Source organism: Guillardia theta (genome assembly GCF_000315625.1).
Source record: "Guillardia theta CCMP2712 unplaced genomic scaffold GUITHscaffold_97, whole genome shotgun sequence".
NCBI classification, from domain to species: Eukaryota; class Cryptophyceae; order Pyrenomonadales; family Geminigeraceae; genus Guillardia; species Guillardia theta.
Genome location: NW_005434577.1, coordinates 195,775 through 209,078, shown reverse-complemented (window position 1 = coordinate 209,078; position 13,304 = coordinate 195,775). Strand labels below are relative to the sequence as shown.

General features: G+C 57.4%; 3 protein-coding genes across 3 annotated transcripts; 2 read left to right on the top strand and 1 right to left on the bottom strand.

Annotated features, from left to right (window-relative positions):
* Window positions 1-1,621: 1,621 nt before the first annotated feature.
* GUITHDRAFT_43586 (hypothetical protein) lies at window positions 1,622-2,628 on the bottom strand (the record flags this gene model as incomplete). The annotated part of the gene is made up of 5 exons (XM_005824221.1): window positions 1,622-1,687; window positions 2,103-2,157; window positions 2,204-2,273; window positions 2,393-2,463; window positions 2,573-2,628. Coding segments are annotated over 5 exons (318 nt in total), but the record flags the coding sequence as incomplete, so codon positions are not given.
* Window positions 2,629-9,021: 6,393 nt separating this feature from the next.
* GUITHDRAFT_78222 (hypothetical protein) lies at window positions 9,022-9,426 on the top strand (the record flags this gene model as incomplete). The annotated part of the gene is made up of 1 exon (XM_005824220.1): window positions 9,022-9,426. A coding segment is annotated over one exon (405 nt), but the record flags the coding sequence as incomplete, so codon positions are not given.
* Window positions 9,427-9,972: 546 nt separating this feature from the next.
* On the top strand, window positions 9,973-12,165 carry GUITHDRAFT_78192 (hypothetical protein; the record flags this gene model as incomplete). Its single annotated transcript, XM_005824219.1, has 1 exon — window positions 9,973-12,165. One exon carries the CDS (start codon window positions 9,973-9,975, stop codon window positions 12,163-12,165), a length of 2,193 nt encoding a protein of 730 aa, XP_005824276.1.
* Between the last annotated feature and the right edge of the window lie 1,139 nt (window positions 12,166-13,304).

The following is a 13,304-nucleotide window of genomic DNA, read 5'->3' as shown; positions in this document are numbered from 1 at the left end:
CCTTGTACAGTTGTCGCTCAGGGTCTTCAGGTCTGCGACGACACGTGACAAGACCTCTCGTCTAGCAGCAGCAAGTCTTTACCTTCCTGGCACCCCTGAGATGTCCGGGATGTTGGCGTCCTGAGAGAGAGTCAGTCAGGCAGACGCTGACGAGCAACATCATCGACAAGCTGTGAGCACAGCAACAAGACTCAACCATCACCATCGTGATCGATCCCTCCTCCGTCTCGCTCTCCCTCATCATCATTGTCATGCTCGGCTCCAAGAGGTCCCTCGTTGTCCCTTCACATCCTCCTGCTCCTGCTCCTCGTCCTCGTCCTCGTCCTCGTCCTCGTCCTCGTCTTCATTTCTGAGTCGCTCTCCTTCTCTGCCCGCTGATCTCTTTTCTCCTCCGTCTCTTTCTCTCCCTCGCCTTCGTCCGTTCCATTCCTTGTCCTCCTCCTCCCACTACTACACCACTATCACCCACTACTACACCACTATTGCTCCCTCGCTCTCTCTCTTGCCCCTTCTTCTCATTCCTCGTCCTCGTCCTCCTCTTGCTCCTCCTCCTCTTCCTTCCTCTTCGTCTCCATCACCTTCATCAGCATCATCAGGTTGATGAAGAACTCCGCTCGTCGACGCAAGATGATGTAGGCTTCACTGCAGTACTGCTGGAAGAGACGATAATACTGACTCTGCTGCCCGCCCATGGCGTCGACCTGATCCGACGTGAGTCGAGAAACAGAGAGACGGAGAGACAGAGAGACAGAGAGAGTGGAAGAAACAAACAGAAGAAATGATCAAGGAGAGGAGGGGAAACATAGATTAGAGCCACAGGCAACCAGTACAGAGACAAAGAGAGAGAGGAAAGCAAAACAGAAGCAGCAGTAGAAAGGAAAGCATACACAAACGAATGGCAAAGACAAGGGCGGAGGCAGAAGAGGAAGGGCGGGAGAAGTCGACAACCACCAGCAGGCAGTCACTGGCAGAGATAAGGACGAGATGGAGGAGGAGGTAGCGGGGTGAAGGAGGAGTTGACCATCTCTTTGACGAGCTTGAAGGGAGGAGGAAGAGGTTTCGGGTCTCGCCCGAGGATGTATCCGAAGTCAATGTGAAAGAGATACCCTCCTGATGAAACGATCATTGAAACACCATGATGATTATGATGATGAGGATAATGATGATGATGATTGAGATGATGATGATGATGATGATGATGATGATGATGATGATGATGATGATGATGATGATGATGATAATGATGATGATTGAGATGATGATGATGATTGAGATGATGATGATGATTGAGATGATGATGATGATTGAGATGATGATGATGATTGAGATGATGATGATGATGATGATGATTGAGATGATAATGATAATGATGATGATGATGATGATGATGACGATGATGATGACGATGATGATAATGATGATGATGATGATGATGATTGACATGATGATGATGATCAAAATGTCTCCGTGATGGTTTGCACATGGCGATTGCGGATTCTCCTTCTCTCGTCATCTTCACCTGGGCTCAGAAGTACATTATCCAAGTGACGATCTCCTGGACATCAGCAAACGTTCAATCCCCCCACCACCATGACGTGTCACTCTCATCTGTGACGAGTTTACCTACTCCCAGCAAGTAGGTGACGACACAATATCCTGCTGAGCTCTTGACGTAATTGTCCATCACCTGCACAAATGACATCTTGTCAAGAGGCTGAAGGGTTTGATTGCTCATCGTCCCTTCAATCACCAACAACAAAACGTCACCATCAGCCTCCTCCTCCTCCTCATCATCATCCTCATCATCATCATCATCCTCATCATCATCATCATCATCATTCTCTTCTATTCATTTGTCATGACCATCTCCCTCTCCCTCTTCATCCTCGTTGTCATCGAGTCCTCCATCCTCATGTTGATCCTCGACATCAACCGCTTCTCCTCCTGATCGTTCTCCTTGTCCTCCTCATCCATATCCTATTCGCCCTCCTCCTCCTCCTCCATCATCGTCTTCTACATGTCTCGTCAGCTTGTCCCTCATCATCATCGCAAGTTCCCTCATCCAGCACATTCATCTCCTCCTCATCTCCTTCATCGCCTACCTCCGCTGCGATCCCAAACGGGCCCGACCGATCGGGATGGTGCTGACGAAGAAACCTGACCACACCTCTCACCCTCTCCGTCGTCCCTCCTCCTCCTTTACATCCGAATGTCCTTCCCGTACTCTGCTAGAATCTTTGACAGCGGGTATGAGTCCACCCGCTCCACCATCCCTGACAGAAAACCTCCCCGTCAGTCTCCACTTGCTTCCTCCTCATTCCACCTCCTCCTCCCTCTCTCTCTCCTCATCTTCTCGCTCTTCCTCTTCGTCCTCCTCCTCCCCCTCCTCTACCTGTCGAGGGCGACGTCGCAAGCGCTCGGTAAGGCGTCAGCTTCAGGTCAAGTCCGGAGTTCTTCAGCTCCCTGACACTGTCCAGTCACAAGCACAAGACAGCAACAACTCATCCCCCTCCTCCTCTCCCCCGCTGACGACCCCCCTCATACCCCTCTCATCCCAGCATCTCTCGCCTACCTGTCCATCAGCCTCAGCATCTGCAACACCAGCTGGTCCTGACGGAGGTCGTCGCCGTCCTTGAAGATGATGCGATACTTGTACTGGATGCGATCAGCCGCCTTCACGTCTGGTTGCGGCGTGTTGGTCAGGAACGAGATCCCCAGCGGCATCATCGCGCTCTTGAAGACCTGCAAGCCCATGAGCTGCGCGTCATCAAGACAAGAGCAAGGGAGCAGCAGCACACTCTCACGACCAGCTCGTGACCGCCATGACAACACAGAGCCTTCTCCTCGTCTCCATCACCTCAGCGTCTTCCGCATGCAGACCGACAGCGATGATGTTGGGGTTCATGTTGAGACGTACTCCTCCTCCTCCTCCTCCCGCTGACCCTCCGGCAGACCCGAAGATCATCGAGTGGGTCGAGGCCAGGGCTGACTTGAGTCGTTCTACCTTCCTCTGCCTGCTGTCTCTCATGTTCTTGATCTCTTGCGCGAGCTTCGTCAGGAAGGTAACAAGGTCGTGCTGCTGCTCTAGCACCGTGATGATCGACCTCCCCTTCTCCGTGCTCTCAAGCTTGTTCATCAGCTTCCTCTGCGCTCGCTCATAGTGCTTCTGCCGCCCCCGCGCCTCCTTCCCGTCCGCCTCCACCAGCTGCTGGCAGAAGATGTACCAATGGAGGTAGTTGGCGATCTCCAGGTTGTTGCTCGCTCGTTCGATGAGCAGGTTCAGCAGGCTGTCGCCCCCCTCCCTTCCTCCTCCCTCGTATCGCAGCGCCTGCACCAGCTGCAGCAGATAGCCGAGCAGCTCCTGGTCGTCCGCGATCGCCACTCTCCTCGCCGCTGCCTCCCTCACCTTGGGGTGCGTGAAGGCGGCTGACAGCATCTGCAGCGCGTCGTTGATGTCGATCGTCACCTGCTTCTGCCACTCCTGCAGTAGATCCACCGCCTGGTCCGCCTCCTCCTCGTCATTCCAGTCCACGCAGATCAAGCACTTGGTCAGAGCCTTGTTCTCCTTGGTCAGAGCAAACCGGTACCGCCACAGCAGCTCCTTGTGCTCCACGTTCATCTTCACCCCTGTCAGGTCTGCCCAGTCCCATGGGGCCTTGAGGAGAGTTTCTATCTGCCGTCTCTCCTCCGCGTCAGGCTGCAGGTTGCGGTCCTGGTGAGCCCTGTGCAGAGATCGCGCGAGCTTGCGATGCTTGTGCTCGACGGGGTTGTCGCACCCGAGCTCAGGATCGGGCAGCAGCGAGTTCCCTCCGCTCGGTATCTGCGTGTAGGGCCTGACCCCGTACATCACCGTCCGGTCCCACCTCTCCATCTCAACCGTGATGGTCGGGCGACAAGTCCCGTCTCCGACGTCCTTGTTGAGCTGCTGGATCCTCCTGAAGGCAAGCACGTCCAGCCATGGCACTCGCTCCATCGCGTTGCGATCGTACCGCTGCATCAGCTTCTCCAGCTTCTCCATGCTCGGAACGCTTCCTCCATGCTTCTTCAGCGCGTGAGGCGGAGGCGACAGCTGCTGCGCGTCCATGGTCGTCTCGTTGCCATGGTAGAACTCCACCTGGATCTTCTTCCTCCCGCTCTTCAGCCGTCCTTTCTTGCTGAACAGCCTGAACGACGCTTCCCCCAGCGACACGTACTTCCTCGGAGCATAGAGCGCCCGCAGCGTGAGGTGGACGGCGGCGTCCCTAGGAAGATGCCAGTACCTCACGTGGTTGAAGGTCAGCAGGTCGTTCCAGCGACACTGGTTCCCGTAGGATGTGTAGCATGTGCGGGAGGGAAGACCCACCGCTGTCTCTCCCTCCATGATCTGAGCTTCCACAAACAGGTTGGCGAGGAGACTCTCTGCATTCTCTGGATGGATGCCGCTGGTCAGGTCCTCCTTGCTTCCTTCGAAGCTGTCGATCTTCAGTCTCAGAGGTCCGGCTGCCTCCATGTCGCACGTCAAGATCACGTCTCCCACTTCCTCCTCCATTCTTTCTTGCGTTGGCGAAGCAGAAACTTAGAAACGTCGGTTCCGGTTATCGACAGAGCTCAATCACTATCAGATGCCAGCGCTTCTCACTACTATCTCTCTGATTCATCATCATCATCGTCTCTCACTTCTCTCTCTTTCTTCTCTTTCTGTCTCTTCTTCTCCTTCTCTCGCATCTCCCTCTCCCTCCCGTCTTCCCTGCCCCGGCATGACGTACGAAGTGCAGGCAGAGGTCCGCCTCAGAGCTCACGGGCCCGGCACTCGCTCCGATTAAGTCGGACCGGGCCTCTCATCGAGGACTATCACTGAGAGAGTCGAGAGGGCCGGCAGGTTCAATTTAGGCTTTCAAAGCCTTGTACAATATTCGAAATGTTACCACAGCTATTTCAAACAATCCAACCGTTACACCTTTTGAGCCACCCACCCATCAGATAACCACCCACCCACTACCTACACAACCCATAATCTCCCAATTAACAACCCACACATTCCCCACACATACCTCCCACCCCCGGGGAGCTGCCCGGGGAGTTTATTTCCGGGACCTTTCCTGTGAGCGCGGCAGCATGGCGGGTAGGAAGCAAGGAGACGAAGTGAGCAGCAGCATCAAGCCTGCCATGCAGGGATACGTGCAGAAGAGGTTTGACTCTCTCCTCAAGACCTTCTCAGACCTCCAGGCATGGAGCAGCAGCCCAGTCTCTCAGACCGAGCGCTTGCTAGACAAGCTCTACGCCGGCATGCAACGAAAGACCACCCGCCTCATCAGCATCATCGACCTGGAGGGCCAAGACTCGCTCCTGGAGCGGCTCCTGTGCTTCAGAGAGGAGGAGCGGCCGGATGACGAGCTCTGCCTGCACGTCATGACCTCAGAGAGCTGGGGGGCTCGTAGCAAGGACGAGGCTGTCTCGGGCCGGGCGACAGGCGGGAGCTTGACTCGTGCTAGGATGAAGGCGATAGAGAGGAGAGGAGGGAGAGGCTCTGACAGCAGCAGGAGACAAGAGACACGCAAGGCGGATCAAGCCGTCTTGCTTGGCGAGGGAGGAGGCGGTGACGACGAGGGTGCTCGGGAGCTAGTCAAGCGAGTGATAGCGCTTGCTCTAGAGGGAGGTAGAGCGGACGAGAGCTTCTCGAGGCGCAACAGGTAAGAGCGTAGACAGAGGAGGAGGGCGTGAGAGGAGGGTACGGAAGTGACTCGATGTGTTGCTAGCGCTCTGTCAGCTCAGTCGACGTATCGCTCCCAGAGCTTCGAGGACAGTCGGACGGAGCGGAGCTTCGAGGCAGACTTGATCTTCCTGGAGCCTCCTCGGGTGTACGGGCTGTGCATGGGGCTCAACGACTACCAGGGAGAGCTCAAGCCGCTTGCGAGGGCCGTGGAGGATGCGACGGAGCTGCATGAGAAGCTCTGCTCACTCCCGCAGTGTCACTCGGTCTTGAGCTCGAACCCAACTTTGTCCGCGATGAAGGGGTGCCTGAGAAGTAGTCTGAGGGAGCTAGAGGGAGCGTGTCCGGAGCTGGTGATCTTCTTCTACGCGGGCCATGGCATCTACGAGTCAAGGAGCAAGGATCAGATGTTGATACCGACGGACGTTAAGAAAGTGAGAGAGTTATCATTCCGGGAGATGGGTGATAAGATGCTGTCAATGAAGGATGTTTTCAAGATCTTCAGAGACTTCGAGCAAGACGTATCAGGATATCATCCGAGAGTGCTTGTGGTCATAGACGCTTGTCGGGAAAAGATCGAGGGAGTGTCAGAAGGTCTGCCGCAAGATCCGGAAGTAAAGGCGCTGCCCAAGCATTGGACTCTGCTGCTGACATGCGGCAAGGGCAAGACAGCAAGCGACGAGTCGAAGCTGTTTCGGTCGCTTCTGGATGCAGGGACAGGGATGTTCGCTTGCAACAGACCGCTTGACAGCGTCTTACTAGACTGTGAAAGACGATGCAAGGAGTTTCAACCTTGTGTATCGATGAACGTTGGTGACATTCCGGAAGGCTTCTGCCTGGTGAGCGACGGCGAGGCTCTGAGAGACATCAGGAGCAGTACAGCTGCACTGCATGCTGCCAAGGATGTCGTATCGAGCTATCCTCCCCTCACAGACACGTCCAAGGCAGACACGTACGTGCTGGCTTACAGCCCTGAGGACGCCGAGTCTTTCAGAGACAGGGCGATGGAGGCGGTGAAGTATTTCCTTGGAGAGCTGCGAGCGGATAGTCCGCGGTGGAGGGTGTGCTCGATCGTGCTGATGAACTTCCTGCGATACGAAGACACGAGGTTCTCTACCCGGAGGCTGCTGGGGAACTTCCTGACAAAGGTGAAGAAGAACCTCGTAGGCCCCGAGCTGGTCAAGGACGTGCTGGAGTACATTGGACGGAACAAGATCTCGTCGCCGTCGTTCGATGCATGGAAGGCAAGTCAGACAGGTCGCAGCATGTCGGACGACAAGCTGCTCATTGCGATCCTGGACTACACGATCAGCAAGGAGATGCGCAGAGTGATATCAGACCCCGATGAGCGAGATGAAGCATTGGAGATATGGAGCAAGGTGATCGATGGGTGCTTGGACCCGTCGGTATCATGGGAGGAGGGGATGGACAAGATCGAAGAGCATCTTCGAGAAGAGATGATGCCTGGAGGTGGTCAGGAGGTCTTATTCTACTTCTATGTGCTGGACAGAGCCGTTCATGTCAGAAGCTACGTCATGATGCTGAAGATGACCAAGCTGAGCAGCGTGTTCTTGCACTGTTGTCTACTCCAATACTATCACAACAAGCAAGAGAACGACAGACAAGAGCTAGAGGGCTGGAGGACGTGGATAAGCAGCACAGGCTGGGTCGTGAGGAGCGACGGGTACAGGGCAGACTGGAGGGAGTGCGAGGAGGGCTGGAGCGAGGAGCTGAGAGAGGGTTTCCGAGGGCTGGAGGAGTGCGAGAGGCCTGGAGGGTATAGAAGCTTCGAGGCGTTTGTGAAGGAAGGGGGAGGTAAGGTAGAGGCGATAGACTACGATCGTCTAAGCCATGCGCAGGCGAGAGCAACAAGACAAGAAGACTGACGACCGGCGGCTCGTCTGCGGCTTCGGCTTCTAGGGTAGGGCCGGATGTACATGTAGCCGTGAGGTATGAGGGTCTGACGCATGAGGGCAGGTGGGGTCGGATAGTCTAGACGAGAGGAGGAAGCATCGAGACGAGGAGGCCAGCGAGCAAGTGATGATGACGTCAGCACATGAAAGGATTGAGCATGGGCATGGGCATGGGCATGAAAGGGATGATCACGACAAGCAGCAGGCGACTCTGACGCCAGGCCTGACAGCAAGCAAGAGACAAGAGAAGGAGAAGCGAAAGCCAGAGGAAGGAGAGGCCGATAGGCTACATGACGAGCAGAGGAAGAAGAGAAGAAGACAAATCGAGGGAGAGGAGGCGCAAGCACTAGTCAAGCTATCGCTAGACCAGGGAGATCAACCCGACGAGCTGAAGGAGAGAAACCCAAGTCAATGCGAACGCGCGCAAGAAGCTCAGAGCAGACCAGCAGACAAGGCTGAGGCGGACTCTGAGGTCGGTTTACAGCAGCTGCATGAGCTTGAAGAAGCTTCAATCCCCGAGTCAGGCAAGGCGAAACAAGGCGAGGACTCGTCATCGTCAGACTCAGGTCGGTGGACGCTTCCTCCTGACATGCGCGACACGCTCCAGGTCTTGTACCTCAGTCGCTCCCAAGACTCGGACATGACGGCAGGTCACGGGCGAGTGAGCGAGCTCTGCCTGGGTCTCAACCTGCCGGCCGACCTCCTCGCGCGTCTCGCTGAGACATGCAGTAGTGTCGATGAGGACGATCGCGAGGGAGTGGGAGCTCGCGTACAAGCAGGACATGCTCGCCCGGCCTGACGTGCTGCGGAGGGTCGCAGAGCAGATCGGCGGGGGCAGCCCGAGGTCTCCCTTGTCAGGGCTGCTAGCGAGGGAGACGAAGGAGGCGTGCGGTAGACGCATCGCAAACGTGCTCGAAGCCGTCCAGGTGACGTCATCGGATGCAGTTTCAGGAAGATCGGCAGCATCAGCGAGAAGGTCAAGAGGGAGGTCAGAGGGAGGGAACGCGAAGTTCTCGATCGAGGAAGGAGAGGAAGCTATCTTCGGGAGGCTGGAGGAGTTTCACGGGGGCCTCATCGAGCGCATCGGGCTGCCCAGCATAGACCTGTGGAAGGGGCTAGAGGACGAGCACTGCCACAGGAAGGACTCGGAGGAGCCGTTCACTCCGCCCAACCACAACGAGGTCACGACGCCCAAGCGCGAGTGGGAGGCCGTGACAGACCCGAGCATGCGGCGGCAGCTCTCGCAGGGGATCAGACGCATCCGCGACGTGGAGGGCTTGATGGCGGAGGAGCGAGTGCAGCAAGCAGGGCTGCGGGAGGAGGAAGTCGTCGCGCTGCTGCTCTACACAGGTAGAGGATGAGAGACGTGTAGACGCGTAGAGGTGCGACGAGAGCTGACAGACGCGGTTGACAGGCCCCATGTACTACAAGTACAACGCGGTACTTCGACTTCCGGAGTCGCACAAGGTCAACAAGTACGTCACGACCCTGCACTGCGTGGTGAGCGGGGTGATCAAGCTGTCCAAGACCACGAGGCTGCCCTCGTCGCGGGTTGTGTACCGGGGGCTCAAGGGCGTGCGGATGCCGGCGAGGTTCGTGGAGGAGGACGCGCGAGGGGTGTCAGGGGGGGTGGAGTACGGGATGCTTAGCACGTCGACGGAGAGGCAGGTGGCGCTGCAGTACGCCAAGGAAGGCTCGCTGCCGACGGTGTTCGAGATCAGCTGCGGGGCCATCGACCGGGGAGCGGACTTGGAGCTGCTGTCGCAGTACCCCGAGGAGAAGGAGATCTTGTATCCGCCGCTGTCGTACCTGGAGGTGATGAAGCAGCCGCGGGTGGAAGAGACAGACGGGATGCTGGTGCGGGTGGTGCCGCTGAAGATCAACGCGAACTTGACGTGCTCGACGATAGAGGAGACTCTGGGGAAGCGGAAGCAGCTGTTCATGGCGCTGCTGAAGAACGTGGAGGAAGAGATCGGGCGAGACCTGGAGGACATGATGCAGTCGCAGCGAGTCAAAGATCGGATGGCAGATACACCCTTGGATGTGATAATGAACAATCATCACGACCTGCGTGCGTCGATTGTGGAAGAAATCAAAGAAATCGTGAGGAGATACAAGAAGCGGGGCGAAGCTTGGTACAACGTCGATGAAAACTACGTACAGGCCATGGGAGAAGCGACGAGACTGAAGGAGATGGCGATGAACAAGATCAACTTCTGGCTTGACGGTACTGGAGACTTTCAATGTGAGGCACTTGCAGCACAAAAGATGAAAGATCTCTACATGACGAAGATATCAGACTTGCATCGCAGAGCACTGAGCGATACGGGCGATCAAGACGGGCAGAGGCTGGCGGAGCAGTTCTGCAAAATGCAAGGGATCTGGGGAGGTGAACAAGACTCGGAGCTGGAGTCTCCGATCTTCACGGCAGTGCGGCAGGGGCAGGCAGACCTGATACCGATGATCTGCCGGGCAGGAGGGAAAGTGACGGAGACCTTGAGCAACGGAGACACGCCATTGCACGTGGCAGCCAGACAAGGATACAAACTTTGCATGCAAATGCTTGTCAAGCATGGAGCCAATGTGTCGACAAGAAACAAAGACGGAAGGACATGCGCGCACTTGGCTTGCGCAGGAGGGCATGTAGAGGCGCTGAAGTACCTGGGGGAGGTAGGGGGCCGCGAGCTGCTGGCCCAGCCGGACATGGACGGCTTCACATGCGCGCACGAGGCGATCAAGCAAGGGCATGTAGAGGCGCTGAAGTACCTGGGGGAGGTAGGGGGCCGCGAGCTGCTGGCCCAGCCGGACATGGACGGCTTCACATGCGCGCACTTGGCGGGCGAGGGAGGGCATGTAGAGGCGCTGAAGTACCTGGGGGAAGTAGGGGGCCGCGAGCTGCTGGCCCAGCCGGACAATCAAGGAAGGACATGCGCGCACTGGGCAAGTGAGAGAGGGCATGTAGAGGCGCTGAAGTACCTGGGGGAGGTAGGGGGCCGCGAGCTGCTGGCGCTACCGGACCATGAAGGCTGGACATGTTGTTATTTGGCAAGCGCAGGAGGGCATGTAGAGGCGCTGAAGTACCTCGGGGAGGTAGGGGGCCGCGAGCTGCTGGCCCAGCCGGACATTGATGGAAGGACATGCGCGCACTTGTCTTGCGGTGCAGGGCATGTAGAGGCGCTGAAGTACCTGGGGGAAGTAGGGGGCCGCGAGCTGCTGGCCCAGCCGGACAATCAGGGCTGGACATGTGCACATTTACTCAGCGAGGGAGGGCATGTAGAGGCGCTGAAGTACCTGGGAAAGGTAGGGGGCCGCGAGCTGCTGGCACAACCAGGTCCACAAGGAAGACATTGTACCAATTTAGCGAGCGCAGGAGGGCATGTAGAGGCGCTGAAGTACCTGGGAAAGGTAGGGGGCCGCGAGCTGCTGGCCCAGCCGGACAATCGAGGAAGGACATGCTTGCACGAGGCGGGCGAGGGAGGGCATGTAGAGGCGCTGAAGTACCTGGGGGAGGTAGGGGGCCGCGAGCTGCTGGCCCAGCCGGACAATCAAGGAAGGACATGCGCGCACTTGGCTTGCGCAGGAGGGCATGTAGAGGCGCTGAAGTACCTGGGAAAGGTAGGGGGCCGCGAGCTGCTCGCTCAGCCGGACATGGACGGCTTCACATGCGCGCACGAGGCGGGCGAGGGAGGGCATGTAGAGGCGCTGAAGTACCTGGGGGAGGTAGGGGGCCGCGAGCTGCTGGCCCAGCCGGACAATCAAGGAAGGACATGCGCGCACGAGGCGGGCGAGCGAGGGCATGTAGAGGCGCTGAAGTACCTGGGAAAGGTAGGGGGCCGCGAGCTGCTGGCCCAGCCGGACAACGAAGGCTGCACATGCGCGCACGAGGCGGGCGAGGGAGGGCATGTAGAGGCGCTGAAGTACCTGGGGGAGGTAGGGGGCCGCGAGCTGCTGGCCCAGCCGGACAATCAAGGAAGGACATGCGCGCACTTGGCGAGCAAGCAAGGGCATGTAGAGGCGCTGAAGTACCTGGGAAAGGTAGGGGGCCGCGAGCTGCTGGCCCAGCCGGACGTGGACGGCTTCACATGCGCGCACGAGGCGGGCGAGGGAGGGCATGTAGAGGCGCTGAAGTACCTCGGGGAGGTAGGGGGCCGCGAGCTGCTGGCCCAGCCGGATAACGATGGCTGGACATGCGCGCACTGGGCAAGTCAAGAGGGGCATGTAGAGGCGCTGAAGTACCTGGGGGAGGTAGGGGGCCGCGAGCTGCTCGCCCAGCAGGACAAGCGCGGAAGGACATGCGCGCACGAGGCGGGCGAGGGAGGGCATGTAGAGGCGCTGAAGTACCTGAGGGAGGTAGGGGGCCGCGAGCTGCTGGCCCAGCAGGACAATGAAGGCTGGACATGCGCGCACTGGGCAAGTCAGAAAGGACATGTAGAGGCGCTGAAGTACCTGGGGGAGGTAGGGGGCCGGGAGCTGCTGGCGAAACTGGCCAAGGACGGGAGGACATGCGCGCACTTGGCGAAGGAGGGAGGGCATGTAGAGGCGCTACGGTACTTGGAGGTGTAGGGGTATTTGAATGATACATAGGTTCCCACGATTGCTTTGTAAAACCAATTCGGATATGTGCAGCAATTCGGTCAAGAGAACACGGCTCAGATCGCAGAGGTGTTTCAACTGGTCTCGCAATCTCTCGTCGCCGCAGAGGTACAGCCGCTCCTTGGCATGCTCGTCCAGGGTCCTAGGGAGTCCTGCAGCAGAGGGAGCTGGAGTGGGTTCTGACTTGCCCATCACCAGCCAGCTGCGAGCAGACGATGGTCTCGTTCAGCGATGGAAGGGCTGCTCCTGACCCTCGTCAGACTTTTACAGTCGAGCATGCAGCCGACACGTTCGTGCCAAGAGAAAAGCTTTTCAAGACGAGGAAAGTACTTCCACGCGGTAGTTTCAGAGTGCTGATCAAGTCGAGGTCAAGCCTGAGCTCAGGCTGCTTCTCGAGGAAGGAGATGTAAGCGCTGTGCGGAGGAGGTATCATGTCGACCACGAGAGTTAAGCGAGCCTTGTTGGAGTTAGCGAGAAGAGTGAAACTCAAACTGCTTAGCATCGAGGTCGAGGAGAACCCAGACACTTTGAGCTGAGTACCAGCGGCGAGCAGCAGGAGGACTCCCCGGAGCCTAAGAGGGAGCAAGCAAATCTTGGAGGCAACAGAGGGCTCTGGTTGGAGCTGGACCAGGGAATGGGGAAGCTGTTCGAATCGTTCTACTCGCCCGGCAACGTCGAGTTCATCACGCACGGGGAATGGGCGGCAACGCCGACATTCGGATCTAAGTGGAACCTGCTCAAGGCAAGGTTGAGGGCTTAATAAGTTGAGGGCAGGCACTGGACGCGGGTGCGAGGAAGCAACTCTTAGCCTCTCATTCTTGTTTCTTGCCATGAGTAAACTTGCTGAACACCATGGGTAGATGAATGTCTTTGTCATAAACGCTGCCAAGATCTACGCGGCTATGACGGATGCATATTCCAACGACAAGGTCGACAAGCGAGACCGGCTTTGGCTGAGGTTGAAGGAGGAGCCTTTCCTTTTAATTCCCGGCACAGCAGGTTCCTTCACCCGCAGGTTCCTCAGCTTGGAAATCCCGGCAGGTCGATCAAGGGAACGTTTGGCAAAACGGCGTATTGCCCGAAGTTTTGGGCGACATTGTCAGATGCTA